At 36.1% G+C, this 20662-nt stretch overlaps 1 protein-coding gene across 3 annotated transcripts in view; it reads left to right on the top strand.

Annotated features, from left to right (window-relative positions):
- The window catches only part of LOC125061702 (protein kinase C-binding protein 1-like), a 30888-nt gene that overhangs the window by 6075 nt on the left and 4151 nt on the right, over positions 1-20662 (top strand). For 2 of the 3 annotated variants that reach the window (XM_047667265.1, XM_047667264.1), the window contains exons 6-19: positions 683-853; positions 4372-4544; positions 5608-5718; positions 6541-6653; positions 7119-7205; positions 7283-8517; positions 12286-12491; positions 13850-13969; positions 14739-14858; positions 15736-15880; positions 16584-16707; positions 18735-18852; positions 19230-19295; positions 19631-19709. In XM_047667265.1, coding sequence (XP_047523221.1) covers positions 683-853; positions 4372-4544; positions 5608-5718; positions 6541-6653; positions 7119-7205; positions 7283-8517; positions 12286-12491; positions 13850-13969; positions 14739-14858; positions 15736-15880; positions 16584-16707; positions 18735-18852; positions 19230-19295; positions 19631-19709 — 2868 coding nt within the window. The remainder of the gene's footprint in view (positions 1-682; positions 854-4371; positions 4545-5607; positions 5719-6540; positions 6654-7118; positions 7206-7282; positions 8518-12285; positions 12492-13849; positions 13970-14738; positions 14859-15735; positions 15881-16583; positions 16708-18734; positions 18853-19229; positions 19296-19630; positions 19710-20662) is intronic. The other variant, XM_047667266.1, reaches the window with a different exon arrangement.

Below are 20662 nucleotides of genomic sequence, written 5' to 3'. Positions count from 1 at the left end.
TTCTTAAATTTATTGAAAGGCAGAGATAAAAGAGCCTCTGGGATTTTATTAAAGAAGAGTATCCCTTTTCCCAAAAAAGAATTACTTTAGATAGTCTAGTACGGGGAAATTGCAGCCTGCGTTTGTTCCGTGTATTAACATTGTGCGTATGTTCTATTCTAGTAAACATATCACTATTTTTGTATACATACATAATATTTTCATAAATATATTGCGAGGGAAAGGTAAGTATATTAATTTCCTTGAATTTTCTTTTCCTTTCATCTGTGCATCTTGCTATATACCCCGCCCATTACCACTTCTGTGCATAGAGCATACGAGGCTTTTGACTCTATGGATTCATCTTATTTTTAATACGATTCATTCACTTTCGGCGGTTTTTACACCAGCCCTGCGATTCTGTAACTCACTTTTCGAACTCACACAGCGGTTTTCGCATCGGCGGTCGCTCTCAAATCAGTCGTGAAGCAGTCATTTTATGATTTGGCATTCTGAAAAGGTGGGAGCTTGTAGTTTATTGTTTATCAGAATGCCAAATCATAAAATGACTGCTTCACGACTGATTTGAGAGCGACCGCCGATGCGAAAACCGCTGTGTGAGTTCGAAAAGTGAGTTACAGAATCGCAGGGCTGTAATTTGTCATCTACGCCGGATTTCTGACGAATAATTTTAATTTTCCAGTGCAATCGAAGCTGACACTGGCGGCGCGTGCGCTGGTGAGGTTGTGCCGCAGCGAGATGGGCGAGATCGAGGCCTGCCCCGAGTGCTACGCGGCCGCCCACAACCGGAGGCCCACCTGGTTCACCGATGTCTGCTCCAAACCGCACATTCTGCTGTGGGCCAAGCTCAAAGGTATTCACTGAATGACTTGCGAGTGCTATGTGTTTGCGTGTTGTTTCCAAGAGAATGTAAGTGCGTGCTCCTATTTCACCATTCCTCCTACTGATAGAGGACAAGTCTTTATCAAGATGAGAGTGAAATTTTACGATGCGCGCGCTCCGTGACACAAATTTAACAGAATGAAGTTGCCCACGGAAGATGCTACGGCATTGGACATCATTTAAAAACAACATTCGAATAATAATAGAATTTATGTTACACTTAATGTAAGAGAATAATAATAAATATTTATTTATTTAATTTTTCAAATGTAAACTGAACTTTATTGACTATAATGACTCCCTTATCCAGTCTTTGGTTATTTAATTGTAATTAATTATTTGCATGCAATCAAAAACGATTTTTAATAATGCCAAAGAAGTATAACTTCTTACGCGCGTACATAAGTACACGCACCCTTTTTTTTATTATTAATTACTTGTCATGTGGAACATGGTGTAATGGTTGCCTTACATACATTGTGTAAAACAAAAACTTGGTGATTAAAAAGAGTGGCGGAGAGTTTATTGCCAGTTCTTCTCTTATTTAGAAGCATTTAATGCATTTAATGTATATTTCTTTTTTTGACGTTCATAAGTGTACGTTGTGTTACCTACATGAATAAATGATTTTTGACTTTATAGTGCGTTGCCGGCCTTTTAAGAATTTGTAGTAATAGTCCTGTCATTATAGACATTCGAAATCAAAAATTTGATAATAATTCCAAAAGTTTTCAAACTTCGGTCAAGTGAATGGTACATTGGGACGACAATAAATCTCATTTTGCAACCTTGTCCGCAGTCCGGAACATTGTTAAAATTGCAATTAAATTAATTTTTGCGTGAAAAAAATTCCAAAAGTTCTGCAAACTTGGGGAAGTTTTCGATATAATATTTCATATCACGTATAAAATTTGCAACCAACCTAAGTGTACGGAACATTTTTTGTTATTGAAAATTAATGTTTTTTTTTATTAAACTGAATGAAAACGTTCCAAAAGTTCTGCAAATTTGACAGATATATCGGAAAAATATACCGAACGATTGTATAAATTTGCAACCTTTTCCGTTGACCGGAACATGTTTATTTATAATTCTTTTTAATTCGTGGTCATTTTTTCGAGTAAGGTGGTCTCGGAATAATTACAAAAGTTTTGAAACTTGGTTGCAAACTTCGAAAACATCTATTCTGATGTATTTACAAATTTGCAACCTCATACGCGATCCGGAACTTTATGCAATTTGCAAAAATGTAATTTTTTTATTTTTTCACCTTCAAGAAAATTTCAAAAGTTCTGCAAATCGAGGGAACTGTTTACTTTTGGGATTAATGTCAGTATTTGAATTTGCAACCATATCCGGAATACGGAAATATTTTTTAATCACATTCACGCAAAATATTATTTCCGTACCCATCGCTGTTATATATTCAGGGCCTAAACTTTGTGCTATACGAAGCCGCCGCGACGTCGTATACCTGCGTTGCTATGGTAACGCGGCCAATGGTCGCGTTACTATGGTAACAAGTATTCACGTTATTATGAATGTGATTAAAAATTACCAAATTTTAATACTAACATTAATCCCAAAATTTATCAGTCCCCTCGATTTGCAGAACTTTTGAATTTTTTTCGAAAATGAAAAATGCCATAAAGTTAAATTTCCGACATCACACAAGATTCCGGATTTCGTGAGAGGTTGCAAATTCAAACGATAACAATAATAATTTTGGGATAAATGTCAGTAGACATTAATCCCAAAAGTAAACAGTCCCCTCGATTTTTGAAATTTTCTTGAAGGTGAAAAAATAAAAAAATTACATTTTTGCAAATTGCATAAAGTTCCGGATCGCGTATGAGGTTGCAAATTTGTAAATACATCAGAATAGATGTTTTCGAAGTTTGCAACCAAGTTTCAAAACTTTTGTAATTATTCCGAGACCACCTTACTCGAAAAAATGACCACGAATTAAAAAGAATTATAAATAAACATGTTCCGGTCAACGGAAAAGGTTGCAAATTTATACAATCGTTCGGTATATTTTTCCGATATATCTGTCAAATTTGCAGAACTTTTGGAACGTTTTCCTTCAGTTTAATAAAGAAAAACATTAATTTTTAATAACAAAAAATGTTCCGTACACTTAAATTGGTTGCAAATTTGACACATGATGTAAAATAATATATTTAACACCACTCCAACTTTGCAGAACTTTTGGAATTTTGGTCTCAAGAACTGAGCAAATTATCATTTATTACATTTTTAACAATGTTCCGGACCGCAGAGCAGGTTGCAAAATTTTATAGTTTGTTTTAATACCACTCCCGACCTTACATCAAAATTTGAAAACTTTTGGAATTATAATGAATTAATTGTCTTGACTGACTGGACTATAAACTGAATGTATGAGAGGATGAGACTTTAGAACCATTTCATTTAACTTGTTTGTTAGTCTGTGGAAAAGAAGCTAGTTTTGGCTTGTCATTTAAATTTAATTCGAAGATTTTTTTGTTAGAACGCTTTGGATTATAAAAGAAATAGAATAAAAGTTATTGTTTTCAAGTAAAATAACAAACTCTAAATGTTATCTCATATTTCAGCAACACATTTCAATTTCATATATCATATTGTATTTGTGATACATCACGATACCTTATTGATAAATAAATAAACATTATTGTAGTAATCTAATTTTTAGTAATTTTATGAAATGCTAACAAAAATATTTGTCGCAGATTGAACGCGATTAATAATTACAAAATTGGTGTCACTACCGTCGTCCGACATTATTACTGAATATTTAAACAGTCAGTGCGCACGTACGGCGCAGGCGCCGATCAGACAGCAACTCAACTCATTACTCAAGTACTCACTCAAGTACTCAACGATCGATTCTACGCACTACAGTTACGGTTTCCAAAAAAAGGAGTGCCGTTATCTAACGGCCGTAATGTAACGTTGGGTGACGTCACCCATACGTTGTCTTTAAATAATATCGGAGTTGGTTTCCTAGAGAACGTTGAGTGTCACCGTAACGTCAAAGAGTGGTGCTGTCATTTGAATGACGGCTGTCATAGCGGTGATAAACAGTAGTTCAACGTTTTTCGCGTGTAGCGGTGCGCATATTTAATTAATACAATGACTTGGACGAGCGAAAATGATGAACAATTAATTTATTTTTTAAACATCATGAAGCTTTGTACAATATCAAATCCAAAGAGTACAGACAAGCTCAGATGAAGCAAATTTTTTAGAAGAAAATTGGAATAACACTTCAAAAATACGGTCGCACTACTTTCTAGGAAATCACAGCTGGCCACCGTAAAGACGGCCGTTATTTACCGTAACCGTAGCTTACTGACAAATTGACCTTGACACATTGACATTTTACAACCTGTAATGTCTATGATATTGCGTGGTGTTGCCATTCCAATAAAACAAATGACAACGTGTTCTTTTATAACATAATTTCTGACATATATACGTTTCCAGGATTCCCCTACTGGCCCGCCAAGGGGATGTCCGTGAACGGGTCCGGCGTGGTGGACGTGAGGTTCTTCGGAGCCCACGACCGAGCCTGGGTGCCCGCCAAGGACTGCTTCCTGTACTCCGAGAAGGACCCCAACAACGTGCGCTCCAAGAAGCAGATTGTTGACAGTATGCAGGTGTGTAAACTAATATGTATGGGGTCGTTCAAGTATTACGTATGCACTATTGGGGGTGGGGGGGTCCTTTGATTTTCAAAATTTGGTGATTACGTCGACAATAATTATTTAGTTTTTTACACATATTACCCACACATTGTCTATGCTTGAAACCGAAATGCATTTTCGAGGATTCCTACAAAAAAAAAAAGAGATTTGCTTACTTTTGCTGACATGAGAAAGGGGGGAGGCCAGGCCGATATTAATTATATTAAAACAACGAAGTCATATTTTAATTTAAATCAGATATATTTATCTTCCAATCAAGTTTCATCAAAATTGGTTCCGTAGTTTTTGTGATTATTATATATTTTTTATTGTTTATCGGTTTAAAGTGACTTTGAAAAAAAAATTTACATGCTTTCCTTACATTTCTCAGAAACTAAGTCATATGATTGATATTTCAACCAAGTGAACAATTAAAATTTCATCAAAATCGGTTCAGTGGATAAGGTATTACTGTAGCAGTTATTATTATATAGTTATTATATTACAAAATTCCACCCGTATCTTCTCCACGTCATCGTTCCACAACTGAGCGTTATTTGCATACCATGCATCACCATGTATGACCAGCTTCCCATTGAAGTATTTCCGAACCAATTCCACTTAGAGGGTCCTTCAAGAAAAGACGTACCAGTTCGTAAAAGGCCGTCAACGCACTCGCGTGCCCTTTGGCATTGAGAGTGTCCATGGGCTGCGGTATCACTTAACATCAGATGAGTCTCCTGCCTGTTTGCCTCCTATTACATAAATATAGACTATTTAAATTAATATAAGGTTTTTATTCATTTATTATTGTATAGGACCTCTCCATAGTAGCCAATCAGGCACGCGATCAGGCAGTACCGTGGCTGAGGAGGCTTTAGGCAGCAGGGAAGTGTCAAAATCTCCCTCTCTCTCTCTCTCTCTTTCTCTTTCATCCAGGCTTGACGTCTCCCACTGGATCCGGGCGGCAACTTAATATAATGTAATTCAGTATAATTTTTAATAAAAATTACTTAATGAATGATTAATATTGCAGGAGGCTGAGCAGTACATTCGGAATATTTCGCGCAAATATGGCAAGTTTGTTTATCCGCCCTTCAAGACGCCCTTCGACCCGACCAACATTAACGAACAGTTTAAATTAATGGTAAGTTTATCATTAATTAAAAGTTATAAAAATAACGATATTTTAATTATATTAAGATATAAACCAATAATCAAGGTTTCCCGGCAGCGCTCTCAAAGTTGCACGTTAGATCTTGAAGTTAAACTTCTTTATCGGGGTTGGAAAAAAATTTAGTGTAACATTTTTTCGTTACGCGTCACATTTTTCCGTTACGCGCCATCATTTGAAGTGAAACTTCTTTATCGACGTATGGGAGAAATTTTGTAGCAGGTTACGCGCCATGTTGCTTTTTGAAGTCAAACTTCTTTATCGGAAAAAAATTTACACACATTTGTCACATTTTTCGGTTACGCGCCATCTTTTTCTTGTCCCTACCACGGTTGATCCGAAGAGATTCGAAGCCATTAGTAACAAAAATATATAATAACGATAACAATGATAGTAATACTAATAATTCTATTACAATTAATGAAATTCTGTAATAATCTTAGTACTACATAGTAGTACAGTAATAAGTTAAAATGAAATAATTGTATTTGTATTCATATCTATGATCTTTATCTAATTTAACTTTATTTAACCAATTTCTGTAAAGTTGCATATAGTAGATCATTTTTCGAAAAATAAGGTCATAAAGAAGTTTCACTTCTTACGTGTGTACACCTAGTACACGCACACATTTTTTTAAAATATACTCATAATACAGGAACCGGTGCAAGATGTCAAAAGCCTTAGGTTTTTGTATGTTTAATTTCTTTAATAGCCACTGGTGTTAAATCCATCATCAGACAGTCGAATGGTGCATAGCCGTTCTCACAGTTGAAAGACTCTCAATTCTTACAGATTCCGAGTTTCGAAGGAGAATTGCGATTTCAAATCAAAGATAAATGTGGAACGGCGTCTCCGAAAATTAAAGAAAAGCGACGATCGAACTCTAAAAGCTCTGTTGTCGATGGGTGAGTTTATTTATTATTATAAATTTTATTGTCTATGGTAGGAAAAATGTCGTCTAAAAAGATAGTACGAAATTATATTTTGTTTACTGTTAAGTTGTTATATATTTGAATCAATGGCGCTACAACCTTTTTAGGTCTGGGCCTCAGATTTCTGTATCTGTTTCATGATCATTTGTCGATCTAATAGGCAAGTAGGTGATCAGCCTTCTGGGCCTTACCTACTAGCGAGTGTTAAATGCGCACGTAGGGTTCGAAGTTACGTCTTCAGATATAAAATCATTAGGCGAACACTGCATTGCATTTAATTTAGTGTAAATTAATAGGATTTTGCTAAAAGAAAGAAAGAATCGTATCAGTCCGAAATTTATTAATAAAACATTGAAATTAAAAGTAAAGTAAAGTAAAAATAAAATAGGACTATTGAGAATTAAATCATCTATTGAAATGTTTTTAATTGATTTTCAGTGATGCCAGTGATAATGAAGTAATGCAAGATTCACCTCCAAAAGTCAATGAATCAACGGAAGAGAATAATCCTGATACTGTTGAAGTGTAAGCATTTATCTCATATTTTAGTAAGTAATTGTATATAATATATAATTTACTCATTTTGCTAATTATATTTACAGAGAGATTCCTATGGACCTTGATGAAAAAAAAGATAAAGAAAAAAAAGTTTCGAGAAAACGACGTCGATCTGAAGCAGAGGATTATGTCATAGTAACAGATAGTACTAAAGAGAAACGTAGGCGCATTGAAAAAGAGGCGACCACACCCAAACAGCCAGAAAAACAAACGGACAAACCAAAAAAAGTCATCGAAGACAAAGCAAAGGGAGAGGAAAATAAACCGGAAAAGGTAGAAGAGAAAAAGAAAGAAAAAATCAAGCAGAAAGACGAAAATAAAGAAGTACCCAATAGTACCACTAAGGAAATAGTCATTTCCGTCAACTCCCCCAAAACTCCGAAACCTATAGTCAAAGCGAAGGACAAAACGGACAAACCGAGAAGAACGATCGAAAAGAGTGCGGAGAAAACAGAAGAGAGGAAAGAGAAGAGACTCTCGAGAGGGAAATCTCTCATCATCAACAACGTGAGCGCCGATAAAGATAAAACATCGAGACCCAAAGTCAAAAAAGTTACAAAAAGCACGGACGTGGAGATTCTGATAAGCAAAAACATGATCAATAAGAATTTGAACAAGAGTCTGGAGAAGTTCAAGCCCTCGAAGGAGCGCCTCCACTTCGACGACGACACCACCCTGGCCGTGCTGGCCCGGGAGGTCTCCAAGACCGGAATGCCCACCATCACCTCGGTCCGAAGTCTTTCCGAACAGCAGCCGCAGCCGAGCCTGATCGAGGTGTCCGTGGACGCCAATTCCAACGCGAGCGTACTCACGAGCGCGGACACTGCGAAGGACAGCGACATATCGGCGAAGGCCCGGGAGTCGGAGCCCCCCGTCGGTCGGGTCGGGGTCAGAGCCTTCGCCAGGATGCAGACGGAGAACGCCCCGAGTTCGGACATTGAAATTAAACCGGAGCCCATAGATTTTGACACGGATCGGCAGATGGAAAAGTTGGAGGTGATGAACTCCTTCCGATTGCAGCCCGTGAATCCGCCGGCGACGAAATTACGCGAGGTGCGGATTAATAAGTTGGTCGTCACGCCGATTAATAGGAAGAAACCGGAAATTCGCGTGAAGGCGAAGAAGACGTTTCCGCAAGCGAAGAAACCGGAAGGGTCCGAGTTGAACAGCAAGAATTCGATGGTGTATATCCCGATTCAGCCGGCGAGCGGTCAGGCGCCGGTGAGACCCAATAGACCTGTCACCAATGGACTCCAAGTTCAGGTTTCTGCTAGTGTTGGTGAGTTCAAATTTGATTAGACTTCGAAATACTCCTAATATTTATTTAATTAATTATAAGTAATCTTACAGCTAACATACGTAATATTACAAAACAAACACTTAGGGTATGTTCCGATATACACTGCGAGTACTGTATAGTGCTCCCACTGTTCAAAAATTCGTTCCGCTATGGATGCCAGTATACAGCCGCAGCGTCCTAGGGAAATATATGACGTCACAAATCCCCGCTATACTTCTACTCCGAGCACTGGCGTTTTCGAGGTAAGGTACTCGCAGTGCTTTGATCACGTGATCAATCAAAACCACTTGAATGCCTAACGGCTGATATAACTTACAGTTTAATAACAAACATTTAAAATTCTAACTTACTTTCTTTGTAGTATTAATTCAATTGACAGTTAATATTAATATAGATTTTTTTAATGCGATAATACTCCAATAATAGTTTTTCTTGTTTAATTGAAAAACTTTGATGCACTCATTTGAAAACTGTGTCGAAAAACGAAGCTGACTAGTATACTGGACTGCGTTCCGTTTTAAATTGTAACCAGTATAGCTGGCTATAGAGAAACGGTTTCACAGTATACTAAATTGACGGTACTCTGTACAGTGGTCGCAGTGTATATCGGAACATACCCTTAGACAGTACAAAAAGCCAAAACAGATTACATAGATAAACAATATTATATACGAAAAATGAAACAAATAAGCGCATCAATAGACAAAACTATATACAGAAAACTGAAATTTAATATTTAAAACAATAAATAATACTAAATACAACCTAAGCAAAATTCGAGTCTTCCCGCCTCTTCAAATATTTTCTCACATGTTCTTTGGTGAGATGGAAAATATCAATATCCTCATAATTAGTGTCATAGTTAGATAAAACCCGAAACATTGGTGAATTATGGAGGTAATTCGAGTTCGTTCGAGGTACATGGAACAATTTTGTGTGTCTTGTCGCATATGGAGAAGGAATTTTAAAAGAAATTAACGACAGCAAATAGGGGCTATCGATCCTTTGTAAGGAATATTTGTAAGGAACTCTTCAAGTTTCATCAAAATCGGTTTAGTAGTTTAACAGTAGACCCCCGGTAAGCTGGCACACGGTCTATTATTTATTATTGAATATTTTTTTAAATTTAACATACATAAGTATGATTTGTACTTCAGAGTACATACTTAAAACATATAGAATCTTATCATTGTATCTGCATTTGTCGGATTACAAGGTACTCTTTTGTAAGAAATATCCGGACTATAGGGAATCTTAGCCAAAAGCTTAGCTTGTTCAAAAAGCGAGCCTACTCCTCCCTCAAAGGCCGGCAACGCACCCACTAAAAATGGGTGTCTATGGGCTGCGTAGACTGCCCTTTTTGGTCGTCCCGCAAGCTCGTTTGCCCCCCTATTATATAAAAAAAAAAATGCTCTGTTATCGAAAGCTGGCGCGTTCACAGTACTCACTACTAACACTAATGCAATTTCACTATACAGTATGTTTTTTTATTGTTTGTTTCTCTACAATTCTTTCATTAAACTGTTTTTATTAAGATGCTTAAAATAATTAAAAACATTGTACACTATTTCACGAGATTGTCCTGTTAATGTTTAGACGGAATATATTTCATAAGACATTTTTTCTAAGTATTCTAACTTCCAACCAAATAAGTAAACAATCAAAGACAAAATAATAATAAGAAAAAAGATCAACATGTACAGTAAAGATCAACAGTAGCAAAAACAAAACAATAACTGTCTCTTTTATACTCATAAGCTTGGCCAAGCGCGAGAGAGACGGACAGTCTTTTCATGATGCATATTCAGTGTGACGTCACGCCTCCCGCTTATTCACAGACACTACGCAATCACAAAGTGTAAATGTGTTGGAGCCCCCAGCTTTAGGCTATGTTCAGATGGCAAAAACTTGACGCGCGTTTTCAAATCGCGCGACTAGACATTGTGGTATTTTCATACAACTGTTCACATGAGCGCGCGTCAACGTGCGTTAACGCGCGTCAACGCGGCGCTCAGAGAAAAAGTCTCTAGACGCAGGTGATCGCGCGTTAACGCGCGCTTTGATATTAATGTAATGTCCGTTTGCTGTTCAGATGAGCGCGCGCTTTCATCGCGATCGCATGTAATTTTGTTAATTTTCGTAATTATAATTTGTTCTCGTATTTAAAATGAGTGAAATTGAAGATATTGACATCGACTTACAAATCGATGAAGTAGAAAAAAGGCCAGCAAGTTGGAATATAGCAAATTTGTATAAAAAATATAATATAATTTGTATTTTTTTTTTCAAAATTGGATGAACCCAATGTGTACGTTTTCTTTTTCTATATTTTTCTTTATAATATAACCACAAAATAATAGCCTCTTCCACGTCCATTTTCTACGTTCTACCGAACTAGACTGACGAGTACTCTCGCAACGCGCGTTAGCGCTCATCATCTGAACGCTCTTCAAATTTGATCGCGCGTTGACGCGCGTTAACGCGCGTTACATGTGAACATAGCCTTAGATAACAGACCTATACTGTATAATCCGACAAATTCGGTAGTCCGACACTACTGTGCAAAATTTCTGGGTTACCGCGACATATACAGTCAAAACCGTTTATAACGACATCGTTTACAACGACCTATCGGTTATTACAACCAGATTGTATGGTCCCGTCCGAATCCCTAGTAAACTATTCAGTAAAGAAACCGCTTATAACAACATCGGATACAGCGACATATCGCTTACAACGACGAAAATTTATCGATATTCATCGGCTATAACGACCAACCGCTTCTTGTCTCAGCAAAACAAAACAATACAAACGATTTTAAATCTTATTTATAGGCGTTGAATGAATATTTAGGCATATTATTACCTACGCACGTTCTCCCAACTAACAGTTTCCGCCAACAACGATTTCCGAGGCTCTTAACGCTGTAACGATTTTGCAAAAATTTGTTGCCTTTAACGAACAGTTTGATACTGGTGATACTCATACCTTGAGGAGTATGAAACGTAAAATGCAAAAAATATTTGAGACTGGGCTAAAAAAAAACATACTGACTGATTACTTTTGTACCTAATTATTTCGTAATAAATATTTTTGTTTCTTTTTTGACTCGTTTACATATTATAATATTAACATACCATATTATAACCCATACCTACCTATTCTAGATCGATAACTATGTACATACATATGTACTATACTTGTGTATATGACATTGCTTATAACGACTATCGGATATAACGTCGGCAACTAAACGGTCCCTTCAATGTCGTTATAACCGGTTTTGACTGTATATACAAATATACAAGGCCACCGTGGATGGTGAAGTCGGGCCTGGAGCAAATCCTGGTCTAGAGAAGTCATCCATAAAAGTGGATTAAGCAGGAGGTGTAGACCTTCGGGGAAAGGCGTTTTTTATGTAAAAAGGGCAGGAGGCTCATCTGATGTTAAGTGATATCGCCCATGGACACTCACATTGCCAGAAGCCTCGCAAGTACGTTGCCGGCCTTTTAAGAATTGGTACGCTCTTTTCTTGAAGGACCCTAAGTCGAATTGGTGTTCATATAAATGTGTAGACAATGCGAAAAGGGTTATTTTTTAAATTAAAGATTAAAAGCCTCATATTTATTTTTTTCCAAAATCATTTGTTATTAAAATAATTTGATTTGAATTTTCCGAGATATTCAATTTCAACAGGATCACCTCCTATGTGAAGTCGGTTAAAAAGCCAATTCTTTCAAATTCCAGCCACCCCAACAACAACGAGCCCTCTAACTCCGACGACCACGGCGACCGTGTCTCAGACCACGCCCACCTCGATCAGCATGGGCGTGGTGTCCAACATGGCCGGTATGGCCCAAGGCCCCAACGTGCACACGGTCCCGCTCATCACCTCGGTCAACGGCCAATGGGCGTTCAGCCTCCAACCCGTCATGTCTGTTGGGGGAGTCGATGTGAGTATTTTAGTATAAAAGGGATTTTTTGTGCAGTATTCTCCTGACTGTATACTTAGAATGAAAAAATAACCACATTTTTGGAGTTATACTTCTTTAGGCGCGTTATGAAAAATTTATGAGAGTGAAATTTTACGATGGGCGTGCACCGTGACACAAAATTATCAGTATGAAGTTGCCCTACCTAACGAATTCTTTTTAAACCAGTCGGGCGCCAAGCGTGCGCGAGCGAGATGGGAATAAGACAATCTACAAGTAAAAATAAATAGAATATGCGTGAAGTTAGCAAAGAATTTTGAATGACCATAATGACATTTACCTTTTAAACAAATAAAGGAGTTTTAATTATTTTTTCAAAGAAATTTAGCAATGACCTGTTGTTACTTAGTTAAAAAGTTATGAAACATACCGAAATTGAATGAATAATATAATGAAATCATAAATAATATTAATGATTAATATTCATTAATAATTGGATAATACACTTAAATATAAATATTATAAAATTATTAACGTTAAATATTTATTATTAATTATTTAAAAAAAATAAAGAAAGCCAAAGAAGTATAACTTCTTACGCGCGTACATAAGTACACGCACCCTTTTTTTTACTACATAACGTATTATATATATATATATATATATATATGTGAAAATAATTACAGTGTAAACACTTTATAACGAAAAATTCTCTATAATGTAAAAATGGGTTTAATTTATTTGGTTTAACCCAATACCCATACATTTATTCTACCCTCCCTATAACGAAACCCGGCTATAACGAATAAAAACACTCGGTCCCTTGAAATTTACTTGGGTACTTAAAAAACATGGGGGTGGGGGGTCTCAACAATCAATTATATAAAAATTGCGTTACGTAATACTTGAACGCTCCCATATTCAGAAATCTGAGTCCAAGACCTAAAGAGGTTGTAGCGCTACTGATTTATTTATTACTTTTACATTAAAGGATATAAAAAGTAGGTATAGACGCCGTACAGTCTGATATCAAGGTATCGTGTATACTTATTTAGACGACTGATTGGTCTAGTGGGCGAATCCATGGGTCCCGGGTTCGATCCCCGGCTGAGACGAACATCGATGTGATGAGCATTTGGTGTTGTGCTTAGGTCTTGGATGTTTAAATATGTATTTATATGTCTATCTATCTATAATATGTATGTATATCCGTTGCCTAGTACCCATAACACAAGCTTCACCAGCTTAGCATGGGACTAGGTCAATTGATGCGAATTGTCTTAAAAAAAAAAGTATTTAGTTTCATGCGGAGCCCAAACAGTCACTACACTCTACGTCTAACCAATGCATTGTTTAGTTGAAATAATAATGCATTTCAGAGCTCAAATGGTCCTTCGGTGAACGGAATCGACCGTCCGGGGACCTTGGTGGCCGTTCCCACTCCCGTCAGCGTCAGCTCTATGGCCCAACTCAACCCACAGAGGAAAGACGACGCACAGGTAACGTATTGTGGAAAATTTATATACCAAACTAGCTGGCCTGGCGAACATCGTACCGCCTAACAGTCGATTCTTTATTTTTTTAAATACTTATTCTGCTATTCAGGACACTGGTCTAGCTAGTAAGATAAAAAAAAGAAAGTTGATAATACAACAAATACATTATGTCAAAAAATAAAATTTTACCTTCCCGGAACCCCTCCACTAACACTTGAACTTTATGATATGGTATTAAAGTTCAAATTGCCTTTAAATATTATTACGAATATTTTGTATGGGAATATAGAAAACTGTTGTTTTTAGACTTTTTCACTCAATTTTTTTTAATTTTTCTCTCCGTAAGAACTACCTCGTACTTCAAGGAATATTATATAAAAAAAATCAGACAAATCGGTCAAGCCGTTTTCATGTTATGTCATGACAACGGAAAACAGGTTTCATTTTTATATATAACAAATAACATAACATATACAGATACCGGCAAACATCTTGAACAAATATCCTTGCCTTTTAAGCGATTTTTAGGTATCACAGGGAAAGGAGGCGGCGCGAGAGTGACGTGTCGTTCGCGTGATTGGTAAATTAGTTAACGTGTGTCCCGTGATGCGCAAACTTTCTCCCACTTCCTTGTTTAATGCTCAAAAAGTTTTCCGGTATCTGTACTTTATAACATTGTAAGGAAATCGGTCTTAGACACAAAAAATATATCCATACCTTAGAGCCGCTGGTTTTTTGGTGTAGTACTAACGCAGAGAAATGTGAATTCCAGCTGCCGCGGCTGCAGCACAAGCCGATGCTGAACCCCTTCGACACGAGCAACTCCAGGCCGGTGCCGGCGCCGTCCACCGTGGGACCTCTCACTGCGAAGCTCAACCAAAATGCCTCTAAGGTTTGTCTAAATTATTATTTTACGAATACGTCACGAATATGTGCAGCGTTTTTGTCGAAGAAAAGGGAGAGAGCTATCGAGACGGATTGAGAGAGAGTGAGAAGGGTGAATTTCCTTATAGAAATTATATTTTATAAATGTAAATTTCGTAATCAGAAGAATTTATTAAAATCTCAAAGACGAATTGTAAATTAAAATGTCACGTGTTTTTATTATCGAAGAAATAAATTTAAAAAGTTAATTTTTTTATTTGTATTAAATTCCTAAAATATCTTCTTTTTTCCCTCCAAGTCTCGCAAAATCTAGCTTTAGATTTGTATAATAGACCAGGGTCGATAATTTTTTAAACAATACAAAAGTGTTAGATCTTTTTATTACCTACAACTTTGCGATTTGACTTTTTTCCATAGGACTTTTAGTTTTTCCGGAAATCGAGATAAACCGTTTTATACCCTTAAAACTTAACTAAAAAAAATTGGAATAAAATTCCATTAAGGGTATAAAAATCGCTTTATCAATCTTAGTCTTTTATACTTGGAAAATTGGAATGATAATGAGAAATTATAAAAGTAGACTAAGTCTCGAACTAATATTATTATTGAACTCTGTTTCTTAGAGAGTACGACATACATAATACTTAACAATTATTTAGTTTATATACACATATTAAATACACGGTCAGCTGCTGCGAACTATAGGCGCCGCCATATTGGCCTTGGCTTATGACGAGCGCCTTTCACTTTATCCCTACTCCGCGGCCGACCGTCACGCAACATGCAACACACAGACGAAAAAGTTTGAGACGATGTAATAAAAGTTTCACTTTAAAGCTTTGGGTAAAATAGAGAAATGAAGTCGGTTATAATGTATGTTTCAGCTGACGGACTTCTTCCGCAACTTGATGGAGGAGACTCTGGAGAAGGTGAACGAGCCAGCTGCCCACGTGACGTCACTAAAGCTGCAGCTCGAGCAGCTGCAGTGGAAGCACAGGCAGGAGCTGGACGAGTTAAAGCATAACCATGGTAACGTCTTTGGCTATATCAATTTAGAACAGAAATCGGTTATGCAGGCACCGCAAGCGTGCTGCATTATTATATATATTAGCGAAGCAAAACTTGAAACTGTAATTGTGTTTAAAAATAGTATTTATAAACGAATTAAATTACAAATTTTATCTTATTTGCAGAGTTAATTATTCAATATTAAAATTTAATAATAAAAACCTAAATTAATCTTTTGAAATGTTTTTTAAGCTATTGCATAGATTTTATCGCGGGCTTTGAGCGCGGCGACCGAATCAAGAAATTCCGTAACGATGACGTGCGGCAAATACGCGTTAGAGTTAAAATTAACAGAATGAAGTTGCCCTCGGAAGATGCTACGGCATTGGACATAATTTAAAAACAACATTCGAATAGTAATATAATTTATATTACACTTAATGTAAGAGAATAATAATAAAATATTTATTTATTTAATTTTTCAAATGTAAACTGAACTTTATTGACTATAATGATTCCTTTTCCAGTCTTTGATTATTTAATTGTAATTAATTATTTGCATGCAATCAAAAACTATTTTTAATAATGCCAAAGAAGTATAACTTCTTACGCGCGTACATAAGTACATGCACCCTCTTTTTATAATGTGCTATTAAAAAATACATACAACCCTAAATTTTCACCCCTCTATCACCAACCCTTATTTTTTTCTTGTCTATTCCAGAATTAGCAATGGTGGAGATGCGCACGTCTTTAGAGCGGGACAAGAATCGTGCGGTTAACGAGGAGAGGCGGACCATGCACCTCAATATGGAGGCTGCGGTTAAAACCGCCAAGTCTAAGCAATGGTTAGTTTATGCCCCAAACCCCGAAATGGGGTTTACTGAAACTGTTCTTTATAAGTGAAGCGTTGTTTGCGAAGATTATTACAATACTTAACAGTAAAAATGGCGGGTTATATCGTCACTGAAGAATGATAACCTCGTATGTCAGGAAATCATTTATTTTTGGAGTTTACTCTTTAAGAAACGATTTGAGTTATAAGGCCCGGTACGGAAATTTTATGAGGAGTAAAATCAAGTGTAACACGAAAAGTTGAGGCGTTATGTAGAAAGAGACAAACATATATATCTGTAGGATTGAACGTGTAAAAGAATGAGATGGAATACATTACACAGACTTTTCTATTTTGAATTCTCGTTTTGACAGCCACGTTACAACATTGTCAGTGTTGACAGGTGTAAAAAAATAAAAGTAGATTGTCTAGCGTGCCATAGAGTTTTGTCAATAGTAATGGTCAGTGAAATTAAAACTAAAAAGATTGTTCATTCTTATTCTTCTCTTACTATAAAGGTAACTTTGGTCACAAAAAGAAAATCCTATTTGGGCATAGATGATGTAGGTACGTTTTATTACTACTACAAACATTTATATTATAAAAACATATATTCTTACCACCTTTAGTATGAAAATATGGTCGACAGCCACAGAACATTATCGCCATCTTTGTTCTGCTGTGCATTTGACACAAGCCGAAACTATAAGCAGCTAACACCACAGCTTATAAAGTATGGAAGTCGTTCGTGCCGTTTTGTATAGAAATCAAGATTTATTTTAAATAACATTCTTTATGTAATACGCTTTATTGAAGTAATATAAATAATTCCAATAATTACAGATATATGTTTACCCTTTTTTTTCTATTCGATATATATCATAATTATCGTTCGTAAGGAGTAAACTCCAATCGTACGTCGTAGCTGACACACACACACTTTTTTTATTTTATTCTTAGACTCTTATGTCATTTAACTGGTGGTCTAATGAAGTAAGGACCTATTTATGTTATTGATAAATAAGTCCTTTTTACCATCCACAACTATGGACAAAAACACTTTTTTGGTTTCCTGTAATTTTGGTTCTCTGGACATACGAGGTTATCATTCTACAGCAATATTATGTATTTTTTTCACTCATCGGGGAATCGATTGAACTAAAATTGTATGAAATACATTTTCGTTATACAGTGTCGTTTTTGGGAAAATAGTTGAAGATATAATTTGGGGTCCATTTTCAATTTAAACAGGATATAATATGTTCCTTTTAAGTACCTCTCTTTTAGTACAAGTGAATCCGAAATTCGACATCTTGCGTTGGTATTTGTGTCTTAGATGTAATATATACAGGGTGGCCAAAAAGTCGTGGATCAAACGCAAATAGGGGATAGATGAGGTCATCAGCTGCAAAAAATTGTTCTACGGGAGGTCTCTAAGCTCAACCCCTGCAGAGTTATAATTTATTTTGCGTTAAGAAACTTAAATGATTGGTTTCAAGAAATTACTGGGAAATTGTCAACGAAACACAGAACGTTAATTCTCAAAACATAATAAAAAACTGAAATTTAAATTCCAAATCTTAAATTATTATTTTGATTTAGTAAGATCCCTTGGACAAGGATTTTATATCAGGATTCAATTTGGTTCAGTTCAGCTTCCGTCCATATTGTGTCATTCAGCCGATTTCGATTACCCCCCAATTGATTAACAATAAAATTGCCCCCCTAACAATCAATTTGCCCCTTAACAATCAAATTGCCTCCCTTAAAATCAAATTGCCCCTTAACAATCAAATTACCCCCGCTAACAATCAAATTGCCCCCCTAACAATCAAATAGTCTCCTTTAACTGTTAAATTATCTCCCTTTGCCCCACGTTAGGTAACACTTACTGTGTAAATTTTTGGGTAAAATCATGTTTTAGACCATACGTTAATTTTAGATTGTAGTTAATTTTGACTTCAAACTTGCAATATAGGATATGCCCAAGCACCTGCAGAATAATGCAGCTGCCCATACCCCATTGACTCGTATTTCCAGGTGCGCCAACTGCAGCCAAGAGGCCCAGTTCTACTGCTGCTGGAACACCTCGTACTGCGACTACCCCTGCCAACGAGCGCATTGGACCACGCACGCCGCGCTTTGCACTCAGGCGCAGGTAAATTAATAAGTTTCAAGGGGTCATTCGAAGTAGGTACAGAGGATGGAAAAAGTTAAAAGCAAGCAATTTTTAAAAGGTTGGCAACGCACTTGCGAGCCTTCTGGCAGTGTTAGAGTCTATGGGCTGTATCATTTAATATCGTCTAAAATACCTTTTGACGCCCTTTTTATGTTTTATGATCATTTTTAAATAAATAAATGTCCCAAGAAACTAAAAGTACGTAAATTACCATAGAGTATCAACTATTATTTTATTGTAATGGCAATAGCTGTCAATTATAACTCGAAGTATGATGACGTCACCCGTCAGTGTTGCCGTTTTTTGCAAAAATACCTAATCTCTTAAAAATTATTAATAATATTATTATTTTCCAGGACAGCAATGGAACTGACAACTCAAAAGACATCCACGCGAGATTGCAGCCAGCACCAGAGCGTTTGGTAAATATAAGGGAGCGTTCAAGTATTACGTAACGAATTTTTATCCTTTCGGAAAACGTTACGATGCGGGGCGGGGATTGAATTACGCGTTATTGTTAATATTATTTTCGACTTTCTAGTACTTTACACCACATAATGGTATAATATGATATTAACAATAACGCGTAATTCAATCCCCGTATCATAACTTTTTACAAAAGGTTTTTTTTTCTTTTCTCACTGTGGTTGCCTGGAAGAGATCGCTCGAAAGCGATAAATTGCCCTCCTTTACATTTAATTGTTTAATTTTTATATTGTAATGCAACAAGTAAATAATTAAATCGCATTATTTCCAGACGCAAAACAAAAACCCATCGAAACCCACCCGAGTCTACGCCAAGGAGATGTCGAAGACTTCGCTTATAGGTACACCAAGTCAGTTGTCATTTGTGTTATATTTAATTCAAATTAAGTTTTATATGTCGGGGCAATGACGTTACTGTCAGCTGTCATTGTCATGTCACAGAGCTTTTAAATAAACGTTTAAGTCGAAGTCAACTACTAGATTTTTGCCAATATTGCTATAGTCGAATTTTTAATTAGACGATATCAACTGACGTTTACGGTGTTGTCAGTTTTTAATGAAATAAAAATAGTGTAGTGACAAAGTAAAAACCCCTGAATTAATGATCGGTGATGGCACTAGTCGCCGCGCCGCGCTTTGTAATAAGACGTCAAAAAACTGATTGTAGTTACATAGTACTAGTACCTAACTTATATCAGAGCACTTTTATACAATTTTGAAATAGAAATAATATTCTTTTATTGTTTGAAATGATTGACTATTCACACTCATTGATCATTCATCTGATTGAACAAGAACTGAACGCATCACTATTACTTTAAATGTGGCAACATTATTTTACAAAGTGACATTAGCACTGTCAGTTGGCTTCGTCTAATTAAAAATACGACTATAGGTCGATAGTAACTTAACCGATTTGACTTTGACAATCTATATGACATATGACAGTGGCAGCTGACAGTACCGCCATTGGTGTGACATTACCGTAAGAAAGGCATTAAAACTGTAATCATATTGGTATGATTTTTCATGGGGATTTAAAAAACTTTCTTTTTTTCATTTTTGAAATCACGATATTTAAAAAAAAATAATGTTTTTGAATACTGAATAAAATATGATTTATAGTAATCCCTTATTTTAAATAGATTGCAATGATTTTTCTAAAAAATAATTTTGTTTAACTGGTTCAAAGTTGAGAGACGTTTATTGGTAATGGGGTTTTGTTATTTTTTACAGACTTCAATAATATAATAATAAGAGATATTATAGATAACATTTTTGAGTTTATTACATAAAATGTTTG

The sequence above is a fragment of the Pieris napi genome, chromosome 24 (assembly GCF_905475465.1).
Source record: "Pieris napi chromosome 24, ilPieNapi1.2, whole genome shotgun sequence".
In the NCBI taxonomy this organism is placed as follows: Eukaryota; Metazoa; Arthropoda; class Insecta; order Lepidoptera; family Pieridae; genus Pieris; species Pieris napi.
This window is presented reverse-complemented; position numbering and strand designations above follow the sequence as displayed.